We start from the raw sequence: 15,990 nt of genomic DNA, 5'->3' as shown, positions 1-15,990 counted from the left end.
GTTGGAGATCTCTACTGCCTCCCGAAAATACACAAGGCCAACACACCAGGCCTATCGTGTCAGGCAATGGGACCCTGTGTGAGAACCTCTTTGGCTACATCAAGGGCATCTTGAAACCCAATGTACAAGGAACACCCAACTTCTGTCGTGACACGACGGACTACTTACAGAAACTCAGCACCCATGGACCAGCTGAACCAGGAACATTCCTCGTCACAATGGATGTCTCGGGACTCTACACCAGCATCCCCCATGACGACGGCATTGCTGCAACAGCCTCAGTACTCAACACCGACTACTACCAATCTCCAGACACAATTCTGCAACTCATCCGCTTCATTTTGGATCACAACATCTTCACCTTCGGCAACAAGTTCTTCATCCAGACACACAGAACAGCCATGGGGACCAAATTCGCACCTCAATATTCCAACATCTTCATGCACAAGTTTGAACAAGATTACATCGATGACATTTTTTTCCTTTGGACCCACAGCGAAGAATCACTGAAACGACTGCACGATGACATCAATAAGTTCCATCCCACCATCAGACTCACCATGGACTACTCTCCAGAACCAGTTGCATTCTTGGACACACTCATCTCCATCAAGGACGGTCACCTCAGCACTTCGCTTTACCACAAGCCCACGGATAACTTCACGGTGCTCCACTTCTCCAGCTGCCACCCTAAACATATTAACGAAGCCATCTACTATGGACAAGCCCTCCGTATACACAGGATCTGCTCAGACGAGGAGTGTGACAGACATCTACACACGCTGAAAGATGCCCTCGTACGAACGGGATATAGCACTCGACTCATCGATCGACAGTTCCAACGCGCCACAGCAAAAAACCGCATCGACCGTCTCAGAAGACAAACAGGGGACACAACCGACAGACCTTCATCGTCCCGTATTTCCCCAGAGCGTAGAAACTACGACATCATCTTCGCAGCCTTCAACACATCATCAATGAAGACTAACATCTTGCCACGGTCATCCCCACACCCCCACTACTTGCCTTCAAACAACCGCGCAACCTCAAACAAACCATTGTTTGCAGCAAACTACCCAGCCTTCAGAACAGCGACCACGACACTGCACAACCCTGCCATGGCAATCTCTGCAAGACGTGCCAGATTATCGACATGGGTACCATCATTACACGTGAGAACACCACCACCAGGTACGCGGTACATCATCGTGCGACTCGGCCAACGTTGTCTACCTCTTACGCTGCAGGAAAGGATGTCCCGAAGCGTGGTACATTGGTGAGACCATGCAGACACTGCGACAACGGATGAAAGGACATTGCGCAACAATCGGCAGGCAGGAATGTTCCCTTCCAGTCGGGGAACACTTCAGCAGTCAAGGGCATTCAGCCTCTGATCTTCGGATAAGCGTTCTCCAAGGCGGCCTTCAGGACGCGTGACAACGCATAATCGCCGAGCAGAAACTTATAGCCCAGTTCTGCACACATGACTATGGCCTCAACTGGGACCTTGGATTCATGTTGCATTACATTCATCCCCCACCATCTGGTCTGGGCTTGCAACTATCCTGGCTTGAGACAATTTACACTTCTTTAACCTTTAACCTGGGATTACCCCTCTCTCTGGATCTGTGATCTGTAAAGACTTAATTACCTGCAAAAGCAAAAGCTAGCACTTTTCCAGGAGACACATCCGGAGTGAGACTCATCCAGAGTGGGGATTGAAACTTGGTAATTTGGTGCAGTGAGGTAAATCAGGAAAGGTAAGTGGAAAATCTAATTCTGCTGTTTTTCAGTTAAAAGTGCAGTGTGGCGCTTAGTGTCTGATTGGTTGAAGCTGCCCCCACCCTAATTGCTGAGAGGCAGTTATCTGTCAATCACCTGAGGCCTGTTTAGGGGCACATTGTATTCTTCTCTTTGAAGTTAAGGTATTTTTTGAGTCATCGGTTAGCTGAGGTCTGTATAAAAGACAGACAGACAGCGCACACAGTAAGCTAGCACTTTTCCAGGAGACACATCCGGAGTGAGACTCATCCAGAGTGGGGATTGAAACTTGGTAATTTGGTGCAGTGAGGTAATTCGGTGCAGAGTGTGAGGAGGTGCTTTTTAACCCTGGTAAGTGACTGGTAAGTAGTCTCTCTTTTTCTTTTCATTGTCTAATTATTTATTTTTAGTTTGAAATTCTAGTTGTTTACGTTTACCAAGGGTTTAAGACATGGCAGGAGATCCCAGACTCGTGTCATGCTCCTCGTGTGCGATGTGGGAGCTCAGGGACACGTCCACTGTCCCTGGCTCCTTCACGTGCAAGAACTGTGTTCAGTTGCAGCTCTTGTTAGACCGCTTGACGGCTCTGGAGCTGCGGATGGACTCACTTTGGAGCATCCGCGATGCTGAGGAGGTCGTAGATAGCACGTTTAGCGAGTTGGTCACACCGCAGGTGAAGGTTACTGAGGGAGATAGAAAATGGGTGTCCAAAAGAAAGAGCAAGAGTAGGAAGGCAGTGCAGGTGTCCCCTGCGGTCATCTCCCTGCAAAACAGATATACCGCTTTGGATACTGTTGAGGGAGATGGCTCACCAGGGGAAGGCAGCAGCAGCCAGGTTCATGGCACCGTGGCTGGCTCTGCTGCACAGCAGGGCAGGAAGAAAAATGGCAGGGCTATAGTGATAGGGGACTCGATCATAAGGGGAATAGACAGGCGGTTCTGTGGACGCAATCGAGACTCCAGGATGGTATGTTGCCTCCCTGGTGCAAGGGTAAAGGATGTCTCGGAGCGGCTGCAGGACATTCTGGGGGGGGGGGGGGGGGGGGAAGGGTGAACAGCCAGCTGTCGTGGTGCACATAGGCACCAACGATATAGGTAAAAAACGGGATGAGGTCCTACAAGCGGAATTCAGGGAGTTAGGAGTTAAACTAAAAAGTAGGACCTCAAAGGTAGTAATCTCAGGATTGCTACCAGTGCCACGAGCTAGTCAGAGTAGGAATGTCAGGATAGATAGGATGAATGCGTGGCTCGAGAGATGGTGCAAGAGGGAAGGATTCAAATTCCTGGTGCATTGGGACCGGTTCTGGGGAGGTGGGACCAGTACAAACCGGACGGTCTGCACCTGGGCAGGACTGGAACCGATGTCCTAGGGGGGTGTTTTCTAGAGCTGTTGGGGAGGGTTTAAACTAATGTGGCAGGGGGATGGGAACCAATGCAGGAAGTTGGAAGGTAGTAAAACAGGGACAGAAGCAAAAGGAAGTAAGGGGAAAAGTGCAAGGCAGAGAAGACATAGTCAAAAATCTAAAAGGGCGACAGTACAAGGTACAGTGACTGAGGGGAGCTCAGTGAATAGGCCCAGTAATAACAAAAGGAATAAAACTGGAGATGTTAAGATTCAAAACAGAGGTAAAAAAACCAACATAAGTGTACTTTACTTGAATACTCGTAGTATTCGGAATAAAGTAAATGAGTTGATGGCACAAATCATCGTAAATGACTATGATTTAGTGGCCATTACTGAAACATGGTTAAAGGATGGTCACGACTGGGAGTTAAATATCCGAGGGTATCAAACTATTCGGAAGGACAGAGTGGATGGTAAGGGAGGTGGTGTTGCTCTGTTATTTAAGGATGACATCCGGGCAATAGTAAGGGATGACATTGGTGCTATGGAGGATAAGGTTGAATCCATTTGGGTGGAAATCAGGAATAGTAAGGCGAAAAAGTCACTGATAGGAGTAGTCTATTGGCCACCAAATAGTAACGATATGGTGGGGCAGGCAATAAACAAAGAAATAACTGATGCATGTAGAAATGGTACAGCAGCTATCATGGGGGATTTTAATCTACATGTCGATTGGTTTAACCAGGTCAGTCAAGGCAACCTTGAGGAGGAGTTTATAGAATGTATTCGCGATAGTTTCCTAGAACAGTATGTAATGGAACCTACGAGGGAACAAGCGGTCCTAGATCTTGTCTTGTGTAATGAGACAGGATTGATTCATGATCTCATAGTTAGGGATCCTCTCGGAAGGAGCGATCACAATATGTGGAATTTAAAATACAGATGGAGGGTGAGAAAGTAAAATCAAATAATAGTGTTTTGTGTTTAAACAAAGGAGATTACAAGGGGATGAGAGAAGAACTAGCTAAGGTAGACTGGGAGCTAAGACTTTATGGTGGAACAGTTGAGGAACAGTGGAGAACCTTCCAAGCGATTTTTCGCAGTGCTCAGCAAAGGTTTATACCAACAAAAAGGAAGGACGGAAGAAAGAGGGAAAATCGACCGTGGATATCTAAGGAAATAAGGGAGAGTATCAAATTGAAGGAAAAAGCATATAAAGTGGCAAAGAGTGCTGGGAGATTAGAGGACTGGGAAATCTTTAGGGGGCAACAGAAAGCTACTAAAAAAGCTATAAAGAAGAGTAAGATAGAGTATGAGAGTAAACTTGCTCAGAATATAAAAACAGACAGTAAAGGTTTTTACAAATATATAAGACAAAAAAGAGTGGCTAAGGTAAATATTGGTCCTTTAGAGGATGAGAAGGGAGTTTTAAAAATGGGAAATGAGGAAATGGCTGAGGAACTGAACAGGTTTTTTGGGTCGGTCTTCACAGTGGAAGACACAAATAACATGCCAGCGACTGATAGAAATGAGGCTATGACAGGTGAGGACCTTGAGAGGATTGTTATCACTAAGGAGGGAGTGATGGGCAAGCTAATGGGGCTAAAGGTAGACAAGTCTCCTGGCCCTGATGGAATGTATCCCAGAGTGCTAAAAGAGATGGCTAGGGAAATTGCAGATGCACTAGTGATAATTTACCGAAATTCACTAGACTCTGGAGTGGTCCCGGTAGATTGGAAATTAGCAAACGTGACGCCACTGTTTAAAAAAGGAGGTAGGCAGAAAGCAGGAAATTATAGGCCAGTGAGCTTAACTTCGGTAGTAGGGAAGATGCTGGAATCTATCATCAAGGAAGAAATTGCGAGGCATCTGGATAGAAATTGTCCCATTGGGCAGACGCAGCATGGGTTCGTAAAGGGCAGGTCATTCCTTTTTTTTTAATAAATTTAGATTACCCAATTATTTTTTCTATTAAGGGGCAATTTAGAGTGGCCAATCCACCTACTCTGCACATTTTTGGGTTGTGGGGGCGAAACCCACGCAGACACGGGGAGAATGTGCAAACTCCACACGGACAGTGACCCAGAGCCGGGATCGAACCTGGGACCTCGGCGCCCTGAGGCGGTTGTGCTAACCACTAGGCCACCGTGCTGCCCTAGGGCAGGTCATTCCTAACTAATTTAGTGGAATTTTTTGAGGACATTACCAGTGCAGTAGATAATGGGGAGCCGATGGATGTGGTATATCTGGATTTCCAGAAAGCCTTTGATAAGGTGCCACACAAAAGGTTGCTGCATAAGATAAAGATGCATGGCATTAAGGGTAAAGTAGTAGCATGGATAGAGGATTGGTTAATTAATAGAAAGCAAAGAGTTGGGATAAATGGGTGTTTCTCTGGTTGGCAATCAGTATCTAGTGGTGTCCCTCAGGGATCCGTGTTGGGCCCACAATTGTTCACAATTTACATAGATAATTTGGAGTTGGGGACCAAGGGCAATGTGTCCAAATTTGCAGATGACACTAAGATGAGTGGTAAAGCGAAAAGTGCAGAGGATACTGGAAGTCTGCAGAGGGATTTGGATAGGTTAAGTGAATGGGCTAGGGTCTGGCAGATGGAATACAATGTTGACAAATGTGAGGTTATCCATTTTGGTAGGAATAACAGCAAACGGGATTATTATTTAAACGATAAAATATTAATGCATGCCGCTGTTCAGAGAGACTTGGGTGTGCTAGTGCATGAGTCACAGAAGGTTGGTTTACAAGTGCAACAGGTGATTAAGAAGGCAAATGGAATTTTGTCCTTCATTGCTAGAGGGATGGAGTTTAAGACTAGGGAGGTTATGGTGCAATTGTATAAGGTGTTAGTGCGGCCACACCTGGAGTATTGTGTTCAGTTTTGGTCTCCTTACTTGAGAAAGGACGTACTGGCGCTGGAGGGTGTGCAGAGGAGATTCACTAGGTTAATCCCAGAGCTGAAGGGGTTGGATTATGAGGAGAGGTTGAGTAGACTGGGACTGTACTCGTTGGAATTTAGAAGGATGAGGGGGGATCTTATAGAAACATTTAAAATTATGAAGGGAATAGATAGGATAGATGCGGGCAGGTTGTTTCCACTGGCGGGTGACAGCAGAACTAGGGGACATAGCCTCAAAATAAGGGGAAGTAGATTTAGGACTGAGTTTAGGAGGAACTTCTTCACCCAAAGGGTTGTGAATCTATGGAATTCCTTGCCCAGTGAAGCAGTTGAGGCTCCTTCATTACATGTTTTTAAGGTAAAGATAGATAGTTTTTTGAAGAATAAAGGGATTAAGGGTTATGGTGTTCGGGCCGGAAAGTGGAGCTGAGTCCACAAAAGATCAGCCATGATCGAATTGAATGGCGGAGCAGGCTCGAGGGGCCAGATGGCCTACTCCTGCTCCTAGTTCTTATGTTCTTATGTTCTTAAATGCTCGCATTCAAAGTATCATCTTGCATCTTTGACTGTGTCTATATAAATGTTTCTGGAACCTACCTCTTCATTCACCTGAGGAAGGAGCAGTGCTCCGAAAGCTAGTGATTTGAAACAAACCTGTTGGACTTTAAACTGGTGTTGTCAGACTTCTTGCTGTGCTCACCCCAGTCCAACATCAGCATCTCCACATCATTCCTACTTTTTGTTCCTGTTTGCCAACCAGTTTTCTGTTAATCTCAATACACTATGCCCAATTCCATGCACTTTAATTTTACACATTAATATCTTATGTGGAACTTTGTTGAAAACCTTCTGAAAGTCCAAATAAACCACATCCACTGGTTCCCCTCATCAACGCTACTAATTACATCCTTAAAGAATCCCAGTAGATAATGGATTCTAGAATTTCCCCCACAACCGACGTCAGGCTGACTGGTCTATAATACCCTGTTTTTTCTCTACTCCCCTTTTTCAATAGTGGGATTACATTAGCTACCCTCCAATCGTACGAACTGTTCCAGAGCCTACAGAATCTTGGAAGATAATCACCAATTTATCCACTATTTCTGGAGCCACTTCCTTAAGTACTCTGGGATACTTAGAACATAGAACATACAGTGCAGAATGAGGCCATTCGGCACCGACCTACTTAGGTCTCACTTCTACCCTATCCCAGTAGCCCCTCAAAAAGTGCCCTTTTTGGTCACTTAAGGGCAATTTAGCATGGTCAATCCACCTAATCTGCACATCTTTGAACTGTGGGAGGAAACCCACGCAGACACGGGGAGAACGTGCAGACTCCGCACTGACAGTGACCCAGCGGGGAATCAAACCTGGGACCCTGGCGCTGTGAAGCCACTGTGCTATCGTGCTGCCCATAAGATTATTATATTAGCATTCAATCCCACCATTTTTCTACTAATATTGATTTCCTTTAGTTCCTCCCTCTCACTAAACCCTACATTCCCCAACATTTCTGGGATCCTGTGTGTCCTCATTTGTGAAGACAAAACCAAAGTATGTATTTAGTTGCTCAGCCATTTTTTGTCTCACCATTATAAATTCCCCTGTAAGGGACCTACATTTGTCTTCACCAAGTTTTTTCTGTTCTCATATCTATAAAAACATTTACAGTCAGTTTTTTATGTTCCCTGCAAGCTTACTCTCGTACTCTATTTTCCCCTTCTTAATCAATCCCTTAGACCTGCTGAGGTAGTTTTTCACTGCATGGGCATTAAGCATTAGCTGGACAGAGCAAGGAATGGGAACTTTGATGTAATAATCTTCCCAACCTCAACTGAACTTCCTCTTCACTTTCTTCAGAGCAAAAATAATACTGGCAGCTTCTGTTACCAATTTGTGGCCTTCCTCACTGGGTTCTCGTCCCCACCCCTCTATTCCTTGCAATTCCTCCAGTCCTTCCCTTCCTCCAATGAGGTCCACCCACCTCAATACAGAAGGCACCTTGAATAACCCTGGACCAAACCAGATCTCTGTATTTTAAACAGCAAAAGCTTCACAGGCAAAATCCTTTCACTTACCCCTTAGCCAGATGGCACCAGCATGCAGGTCTTGGTGGCGGACAGAATGGGCCGTAGATTGGTGAAACAACATCCAGCCCATAGTCAGGCCATTGAGGACCATTAGGAGGATCAGGACATGGGTTCCTCGTCCAGAAGCGCGATTGAAGATGGAACTCAGGATGAAAGCAGCTCCTAGAAGCACAACATTCACGGCCAGGAGCGAAGACAAGAGTTTGCTGCTTTTCTCGGGGGTTGTTGGGCTCTGGCAAATTGTCTCTCGTTTGGATTCATTCTGGAAGTTCTCCGAAATCAGTTTTTGAGGCAGTTTTCCTTCAGACCGCATGGCAGCTGTTCCAGCTTCCTCTCTTTCAGCCATATTCTCAGCTCTCTGATGTCAGTCGTCTCTAGAAGGATAAAGAGCAAGGCACAAGTAGGGATGAAGAAGCTATAAAATACTGAGGGAAACCAAGAACAGTCGCGTCAGGAGATTGAATCATTCCATCCACCATCACATGATCATCTCCAATTCCCCAGTCTTTGGCTTCTGGGCTCTGCTGAGTCATAGGGACCTAGGAACTCTGGAGGCCATTTAGCCCATCAAATCTGTTCATCCTTTCTATTAGATCCTGGCTGATCAATTCAATTTACCCTTAGTAAGAGCAGCAGGAGGCCATTTCCAACAAAATCTATCAATTTCAGTCTTGATAGCTCCAATTGCGCTCCAGCACCAACAATTTTTACGGGGGGAAGAGTTGCAGGTTTACTGATATCTCCCCCCAACTGGCCCAACTCTAATTTTAAGATTCTATTCCCTTGTCCTGGACTCCGCCCAGCAAAGGAAATAGTTTTGCTGTCTCAATTTCTAACATTTTAAACACATTGATCAGGTTACCCTTCAGACTTTATAACACAAGGAAATCAGAGCCAAACCTTGTGCAATCTGTCCTGATGCAGAGGGAAGTGCCTCTGGCTGAGAGGCAATGTTAGCCAGGGGGTCCCTCCCCCTGGTCATTGCTGCATGGGGAGGGAGGGAGAGAGGAGAAGGGAGAATAATAAAGGATAGGAATGTGTGAAAAGGAGGGCAAGCAGCAAGGGGAGAATAGGAGAGAGAGAGAATAAAAACTTGAATAGGCTCTTCAACCGCTTAAACTATCCCACCATTCAATTAAATTATGGATGATCTGTGTCTGTTTTTCCCAATTTGGAGAACCCAAGTCTTTTTTTTTCCCCAATTAAGGGGCAATTTTGGCGTGGCCAATCCGCCTACCCTGCACAGCTTTGCACTGTGGGGGTAAAACCCATGCCGACACGGGGAGAACGTGAAAACTCCACACAGACAGTGACCCGGGCCAGGATCAAACCTGGGTCCTCAGTGCCATGAGGCAGCAATGCTAACCACTGTGCCACCGAGTCGCCCTCATGCTCTGTGTCTTCACCCCATTCTCCACCTTTTCTCCATATCCCTTAATAGTCTCCCATAACAACAGTCATCAAAGGCAGCACGGTAGCATTGTGGATAGCATAATTGCTTCACAGCTCCAGGGCCTCAGGTTCGATTCCGGCTTGGGTCACTGTCTGTGCGGAGTCTGCACAGCCTCCCCGTGTGTGCGCGTGGGTTTCCTCCGGGTGCTCCGGTTTCCTCCCACAGTCCAAAGATGTGCAGGTTAGGTGGATTGGCCATGCTAAATTGCCCTTAGTGTCCAAAATTGCCCTTAGTGTTGGGTGGGTTACTGGGTTATGGGGATAGGGTGGAGGTGTTGACCTTGGGTAGGGTGCTCTTTCCAAGAGCCGGTGCAGACTCGATGGGCCGAATGGCCTCCTTCTGCGCTGTAAATTCTATGATAATCTCCATCAGGAATGTTGCAACAGTGGTTAGCATGGCGCTGAGGACCTGGGTTCGATCCTGGCTCCAGATCATTGTCTATGTGGAGTTTGCACATTCTCCCCATGTCTGCGTGGGTCTCACCTCCACAATTCAAAGTTGTGCAGGGTTAGGTGGATTGGCCACGCTACATTGCCCCTTAAAAAAAGGAACTTTGCAACTGAGTCCAGAAGGAAAAGTGCAAATTAGGGATTTTTCACTGTGAAACCATGTCAAATGCTCATCACTCAATACCCTTCATTCGACAATCAACACCCTTTTGAAACCCAGCTTCTCCTCGGCAAACAGTCTCGGTTGCTGCTTTCTAACCTGCTCTGACGAACAAGGCCCTTCAGATTGTGTTTGAAACAAGCTTGGATCTCAGTATAAACCTGGTAAATTGGAGAGCCCAAGTACTGACAAGGGGCGCAGAGAATTTAAATTCTGCAACTCCCAATGCCATGGTGAATGAATCATTTCCATTGACCCTGACTGGAGAACAATCTCATCAGATAGAAAAATAGATCAAAAGTACACTGACAGCCCTTACTCCGGATAATCGGAAGCTGTGTTAAAATCTGCACTCAGATCACAAAGCTAGGTATGTAAGTAGCCTCTATCCTCTGTCTATGAAGGAAGTAGATGTTAATGCATTTATTACAAAGTAAAATTAATTTGCCCAAATAGTTGCAAATCACAATTCTTACCTGTCTTAAACAGATTGTAGTGTAGCTTCGCAGAGGATATAAATTGGGTGTGTCGCAATTGAATGCACCTTAACTCTGTGTAGACAAGGGGAGTGTCATTCAGGAGTCAATCAGCTAATGGAATAGCAATTACCTGTCGCAACATGAAAAGACTGGATCAGCAAACCTCACTCTTCGTGTTTCTCAACACCAAAGTGCCAATCAGAGCTGGATTAAACATTTCCAGAATGCTGAGACCGCATTGCCACCGCGTACCCCCTCCCTTCCTCCAAATTACAACCGGGTTGTAAACTGCATAAAGCAATAGGGCTTGCCCAGTGATTACACACTGCATGAATAATAAAGCAAGGCATATCATATTGAACAGCACTGAACCTAAACTGATCCAGTGATTGCAGGTTTTTTGCATTATGCTGTGTTTTATGGTTGGGTCATATTTGGCTTTGGCGCCAGCACACGGATGCCATTAGACCTGTGGTTAATCTCCAGCCCAAAGTTAACGTCTAAAACACTGAGTAATTGTTTATACTGAAAAGCCCTAGAGCCTCTTCCCCCATTTCATGTGATCAGAGTTGATCTGTATCTTCACTCCACCTTGATAATGTTCGCAAAAAAATCTACCAATTTTAGATTTATTGAGCTGACATCTACTGCTTTTTTGTGGGAGAATGTTTCAAACACCGAGCAGCTTTTCTGTGATGAAGTGTTTCCTAACTTCCCCACCAGAGACCCCCATGAGAGAGACCATCACCAGAGACCCTCCAATAACAGAGGCTCCCACCAGAGACCCCCAAATTACAGAGACCTCCCATGAGGGAGACCCCCACCAGTGACCCCCAATTACATAGAGCCCACCAGAGACCCCCTAATTACAGAGACCCCCATCAGAGTCCACCTCATAAGAGAGACCGCGTGACTGGAAGCCAGAGAGTAGTCCAGACAGAAACAGTCAAAAATCACTGCTTTAAAACCTGCCTGTGCCCTGCACCTTGCTGGCTCAGGCAGAGAAAGCAGCAGCTCTCAATTCCTGGAAAGAGAAAACTACATCAGCTGAGTTCAAATCCCCTCATATCTTTGATCTGCAAGGCTTTCATTCATATCTATGTGAAGTTGCTTTAACTAGGCTGTGATTGACAGCTTCCAGGTACACCCAGCTGACTGTATTGTTTAATTCATCTCCTTTCACAATTGAATGAATTTGTATTCAGCTGGGCAGCACGGTAGCTGCCCAGCTGAATAGCTGTGTGCCCAGTGTGGATAGCACAATCACTTCACAGCTCCAGGGCCCCAGGTTCGATTCCGGCTTGGGTCACTGTCTGTGCGGAGTCTGCACATCCTCCCCGTGTGTGCGTGGGTTTCCTCCGGGTACTCCGGTTTCCTCCCACAGTCCAAAGATGTGCAGGTTAGGTGGATTAAATTGCCCTTAGTATTGGGTGGGGTTACTGGGTTATGGGGATAGGGTGGAGGTGTTGACCTTGGGTAGGATGCTCTTTCCAAGAGCCGGTGCAGACTCGATGGGCCGAATGGCCTCCTTCTGCACTGTAAATTCTATGTAAGGAGTGGATTTCAAGTAGTCAGCTGTGAAACTAACTGCAATATTTCTAAACATATAGCTATGATTGACAGCTTCTGAACAACCGCAAAGACAGTTAAGTGCTTTAAATGCTCTCACTTCCATTTTTTCTCAGCTGAACGCACTTAACTGGCTCCAGAACTAGCCATTCCCCTAGCCAAGCTGTCCTAGTGCAGCAAAAACACCAGCATCCACCTGACAATGTGCAAAATTGCCCATCTATGTTCTGTCCACAAAAACTAGGACAAATTGAATCCTGCCAATTATCGTCCATCAGTATGTTTGATAATGTGTTTGGGGTCTAGATGGGGTTCTTTGTGGGGGGGGGGGGGGGGGGGGGGGGGAGGTCTCTAGTCTCCTAGAGTAGGCTGCTGGAGATGGTAGTTTGTTAATCATAGAACTTACAGTGCAGAAGGAGGCCATTCGGCCCATCGAGTCTGCACTGGCTCTTGGAAAGAGCACCCTACCCAAGCCCACATCTCCACCCTATCCCCATAACCCAGTAACCCCACTCAACCAACACAAAGGGCAATTTTGGACACTAAGGGCAATTTGGCATGGCCAATCTACCTAACCTGCACATCTTTGGACTATGGGAGGAACCGGTGCACCCAGAGGAAACCCACGCACACACGGGGAGAACGTGCAGACTCCGCACATAAGACCATAAGACATAGGAGTGGAAGTAAGGCCATTCGGCCCATCGAGTCCACTCCGCCATTCAATCATGGCTGATGGGCATTTCAACTCCACCTACCAGCATTCTCCCCGTAGCCCTTAATTCCTCGCGACATCAAGAATTTATCTATCTCTGCCTTGAAGCCATTTAGCGTCCCTGCCTCCACTGCACTCTGCGGCAATGAATTCCACAGGCCCACCACTCTCTGGCTGAAGAAATGTCTCCGCATTTCTGTTCTGAATTTACCCCCTCTAATTCTAAGGCTGTGCCCACGGGTCCTCGTCTCCCCGCCTAACGGAAACAGTTTCTTTGCGTCCACCCTTTCTAAGCCATGTATTATCTTGTAAGTTTCTATTAGATCTCCCCTTAACCTTCTAAACTCCAATGAATACAATCCCAGGATCCTCAGCCGTTCATCATATGTTAGACCCGCCATTCCAGGGATCATCCGTGTGAATCTCCGCTGGACACGCTCCAGTGCCAGTATGTCCTTCCTGAGATGTGGGGCCCAAAACTGGACACAGTACTCCAAATGGGGCCTAACCAGAGCCTTATAAAGGCTCAGTAGCACATCGCTGCTTTTATATTCCAACCCTCTTGTGATAAATGACAACATTGCATTCGCTTTCTTAATCACAGATTCAACCTGCATGTTTACCTTTAGGGAATCCTCGACTAGCACTCCCAGATCCCTTTGTACTTTGGCATTATGAATTTTCTCACCGTTTAGAAAGTAGTCTATGCTTGGATTCTTTTTTCCAAAGTGCAAGACCTCACATTTTCTCACGTTGAATTGCATCAGCCATTTCCTGCACCACTCTCCCAAATTGTCTAGATCCTTCTGCAGCCTCCCCACTTCCTCAGCACTACCTGCCTGACCACCTAACTTTGTAGCAAACTTCGCTAGAATGCCCCCAGTCCCTTCATCCAGATCATTATATATGGTGAACAGTTGCGGCCCCAACACTGAACCCTGTGGGACACCGCTGGTCACCGGCTGCCATTCCGAAAAAGAACCTTTTATCCCAACTCTCTGCCTTCTGTCAGACAGCCAATCCTCAACCCATGCCAGTAGCTCACCTCGAACACCATGGGCCCTCACCTTACTCAGCAGTCTCCTGTGTGGCACCTTATCAAAGGCCTTTTGGAAATCCAGATAGACCACATCCACTGGGTTTCCCTGGTCTAACCTACTTGTCACCTCCTCAAAGAATTCTAACAGGTTCGTCAGGCACGACCTCCCCTTACTAAATCCATGTTGACTTGTTCTAATCCGACCCTGCTCTTCCAAGAATTTAGAAATCTCATCCTTAACGATCGATTCTAGAATTTTACCAACAACCGAGGTTAGGCTAATTGGCCTATAATTTTCCATCTTTTGTCTTGATCCTTTCTTGAACAAAGGGGTTACAACAGCGATCTTCCAATCGTCCGGGACTTTCCCTGACTCCAGTGATTTTTGAAAGATCTCAACCAACGCTTCCGCTATTTCTTCAGCCACCTCCCTCAGAACTCTAGGGTGTAGCCCATCGGGGCCAGGAGATTTGTCAATTTTAAGACTTTTTAGCTTTTTTAGCACCATCTCTTTTGTAATGGCAACCATACTCAACTCAGCTGTTTGGGATATTACTCATGTCTTCCACTGTGAAGACAGACGCAAAGTACTTATTAAGTTCTCCAGCCATTTCGTCGTCTCCCATCACTAGCCTTCCGGAATCAGTTTGAATTGGCCCAATGTCTACTTTGGCCTGTCGTTTGTTTCTTATGTATTGAAAGAAACTTTTACTATCATTTCTTATATTACTGACTAGCCTGCCTTCATATTTGATCCTCTCCTTCCTTATTTGTCTCTTTGTTAACCTCTGTTTGTTTTTGTAGCCTTCCCAATCTTCTGATTTCCCAGTGCTTTTGGCCACTTTATAGGAATTCTCTTTTTCTTTGATACATTTCCTGACCTCCTTTGTCAGCCATGGCTGTCTAATCCCTCCCCGGATAATCTTTCTTTTCTTGGGGATGAACCTCTGTACAGTGTCCTCAATTATGCATACAAACTCCTGCCATTTTTGCTCTGCTGTCTTCCCCATTAGGGTCTGCTTCCAGTCGATTTTTGCCAGTTCCTCTCTCATGCCCTCGTAATTACCTTTATTTAACTGTAACACCATTACATCCGATTTTGCCTTCTCTCTTTCAAACTGCAGACTGAACTCAACCATATTATGATCACTGCTTCCTAAGTGTTCCCTTACTTTAAGATCTTTTATAAAGTCTGGTTCATTACATAGCACTAGGTCCAGAATAACCTGCTCCCTTGTGGGCTCCATGACAAGCTGTTCCAAAAAGCCATCTTGTAAGCATTCCATGAATTCCTTTTCTTTGGATCCACTGGCTACGTTATTTACCCAATCCACCTGCATATTGAAGTCCCCCATGATCACCGTGACCTTGCCTTTCTGACATGCCTTTTCTATTTCCCGGTACATGTTGCGCCCCTGTTGCGCCTTTTCTATTTCCCGGTACATGTTGCGCACAGACAGTGACCCCGCCGGGAATCAAACCTGGGACCCTGGAGCTGTGAAGCAATTGTGCTAACAACCATGCTACCGTGCTCCCCTAAACCATTTTAAAACCATTACTCTTTATTTACAGCTACTGTGCACAAACTGGACTAGCTGGATAAGGTTGGAACTCCTCCCTCCAAATCTCTGAAACACAATCATCTGATGTTACATTATCATTACATCAGCACAATGTGCCTCTGATGTTAATCCCTTACACCTCCCTTCAAGTCTTTATCCCTACATATTTATATCTTCATCTCCGCCCAAAGTCTCAGACTTCACAGGATTAGTTTCTGAGGTGCATTGACCAATCTCCCTCATCTTGTCCTGATCTTTCTGTAATCATCAGGGAAGTAGTGGTATTGTCACTGCTCTAGTAACCCAGAGATCCAGAGTCAAGCTCTGGGACCCGAATTCGAATCCTGCCTTGGCAGATGGTGAAATTTGAATTCAATAAAAATCTGGAATTAAAAGTCTAAAGGTGACCATGAAACCATTGTTGATTGTCGTAAAACCCATTTGGTTCACT

The 15,990-nt window shown here is 46.0% G+C and overlaps 1 protein-coding gene across 1 annotated transcript in view; it reads right to left on the bottom strand.

Annotated features, from left to right (window-relative positions):
- LOC119953678 (proton channel OTOP3-like) overlaps positions 1-10,720 on the bottom strand; it is a 91,493-nt gene extending 80,773 nt beyond the window's left edge. The window contains exons 1-2 of the mRNA XM_038778201.1: positions 10,652-10,720; positions 8,102-8,487 (exon numbers count right to left, since the gene is read on the bottom strand). Coding sequence (XP_038634129.1) covers positions 8,102-8,459 — 358 coding nt within the window. The 5' untranslated portion in view covers positions 8,460-8,487; positions 10,652-10,720. The remainder of the gene's footprint in view (positions 1-8,101; positions 8,488-10,651) is intronic.
- Positions 10,721-15,990: the final 5,270 nt, after the last annotated feature.

Source organism: Scyliorhinus canicula, chromosome 18, assembly GCF_902713615.1.
Source record: "Scyliorhinus canicula chromosome 18, sScyCan1.1, whole genome shotgun sequence".
Classification (NCBI taxonomy): domain Eukaryota; kingdom Metazoa; phylum Chordata; class Chondrichthyes; order Carcharhiniformes; family Scyliorhinidae; genus Scyliorhinus; species Scyliorhinus canicula.
This window is presented reverse-complemented; position numbering and strand designations above follow the sequence as displayed.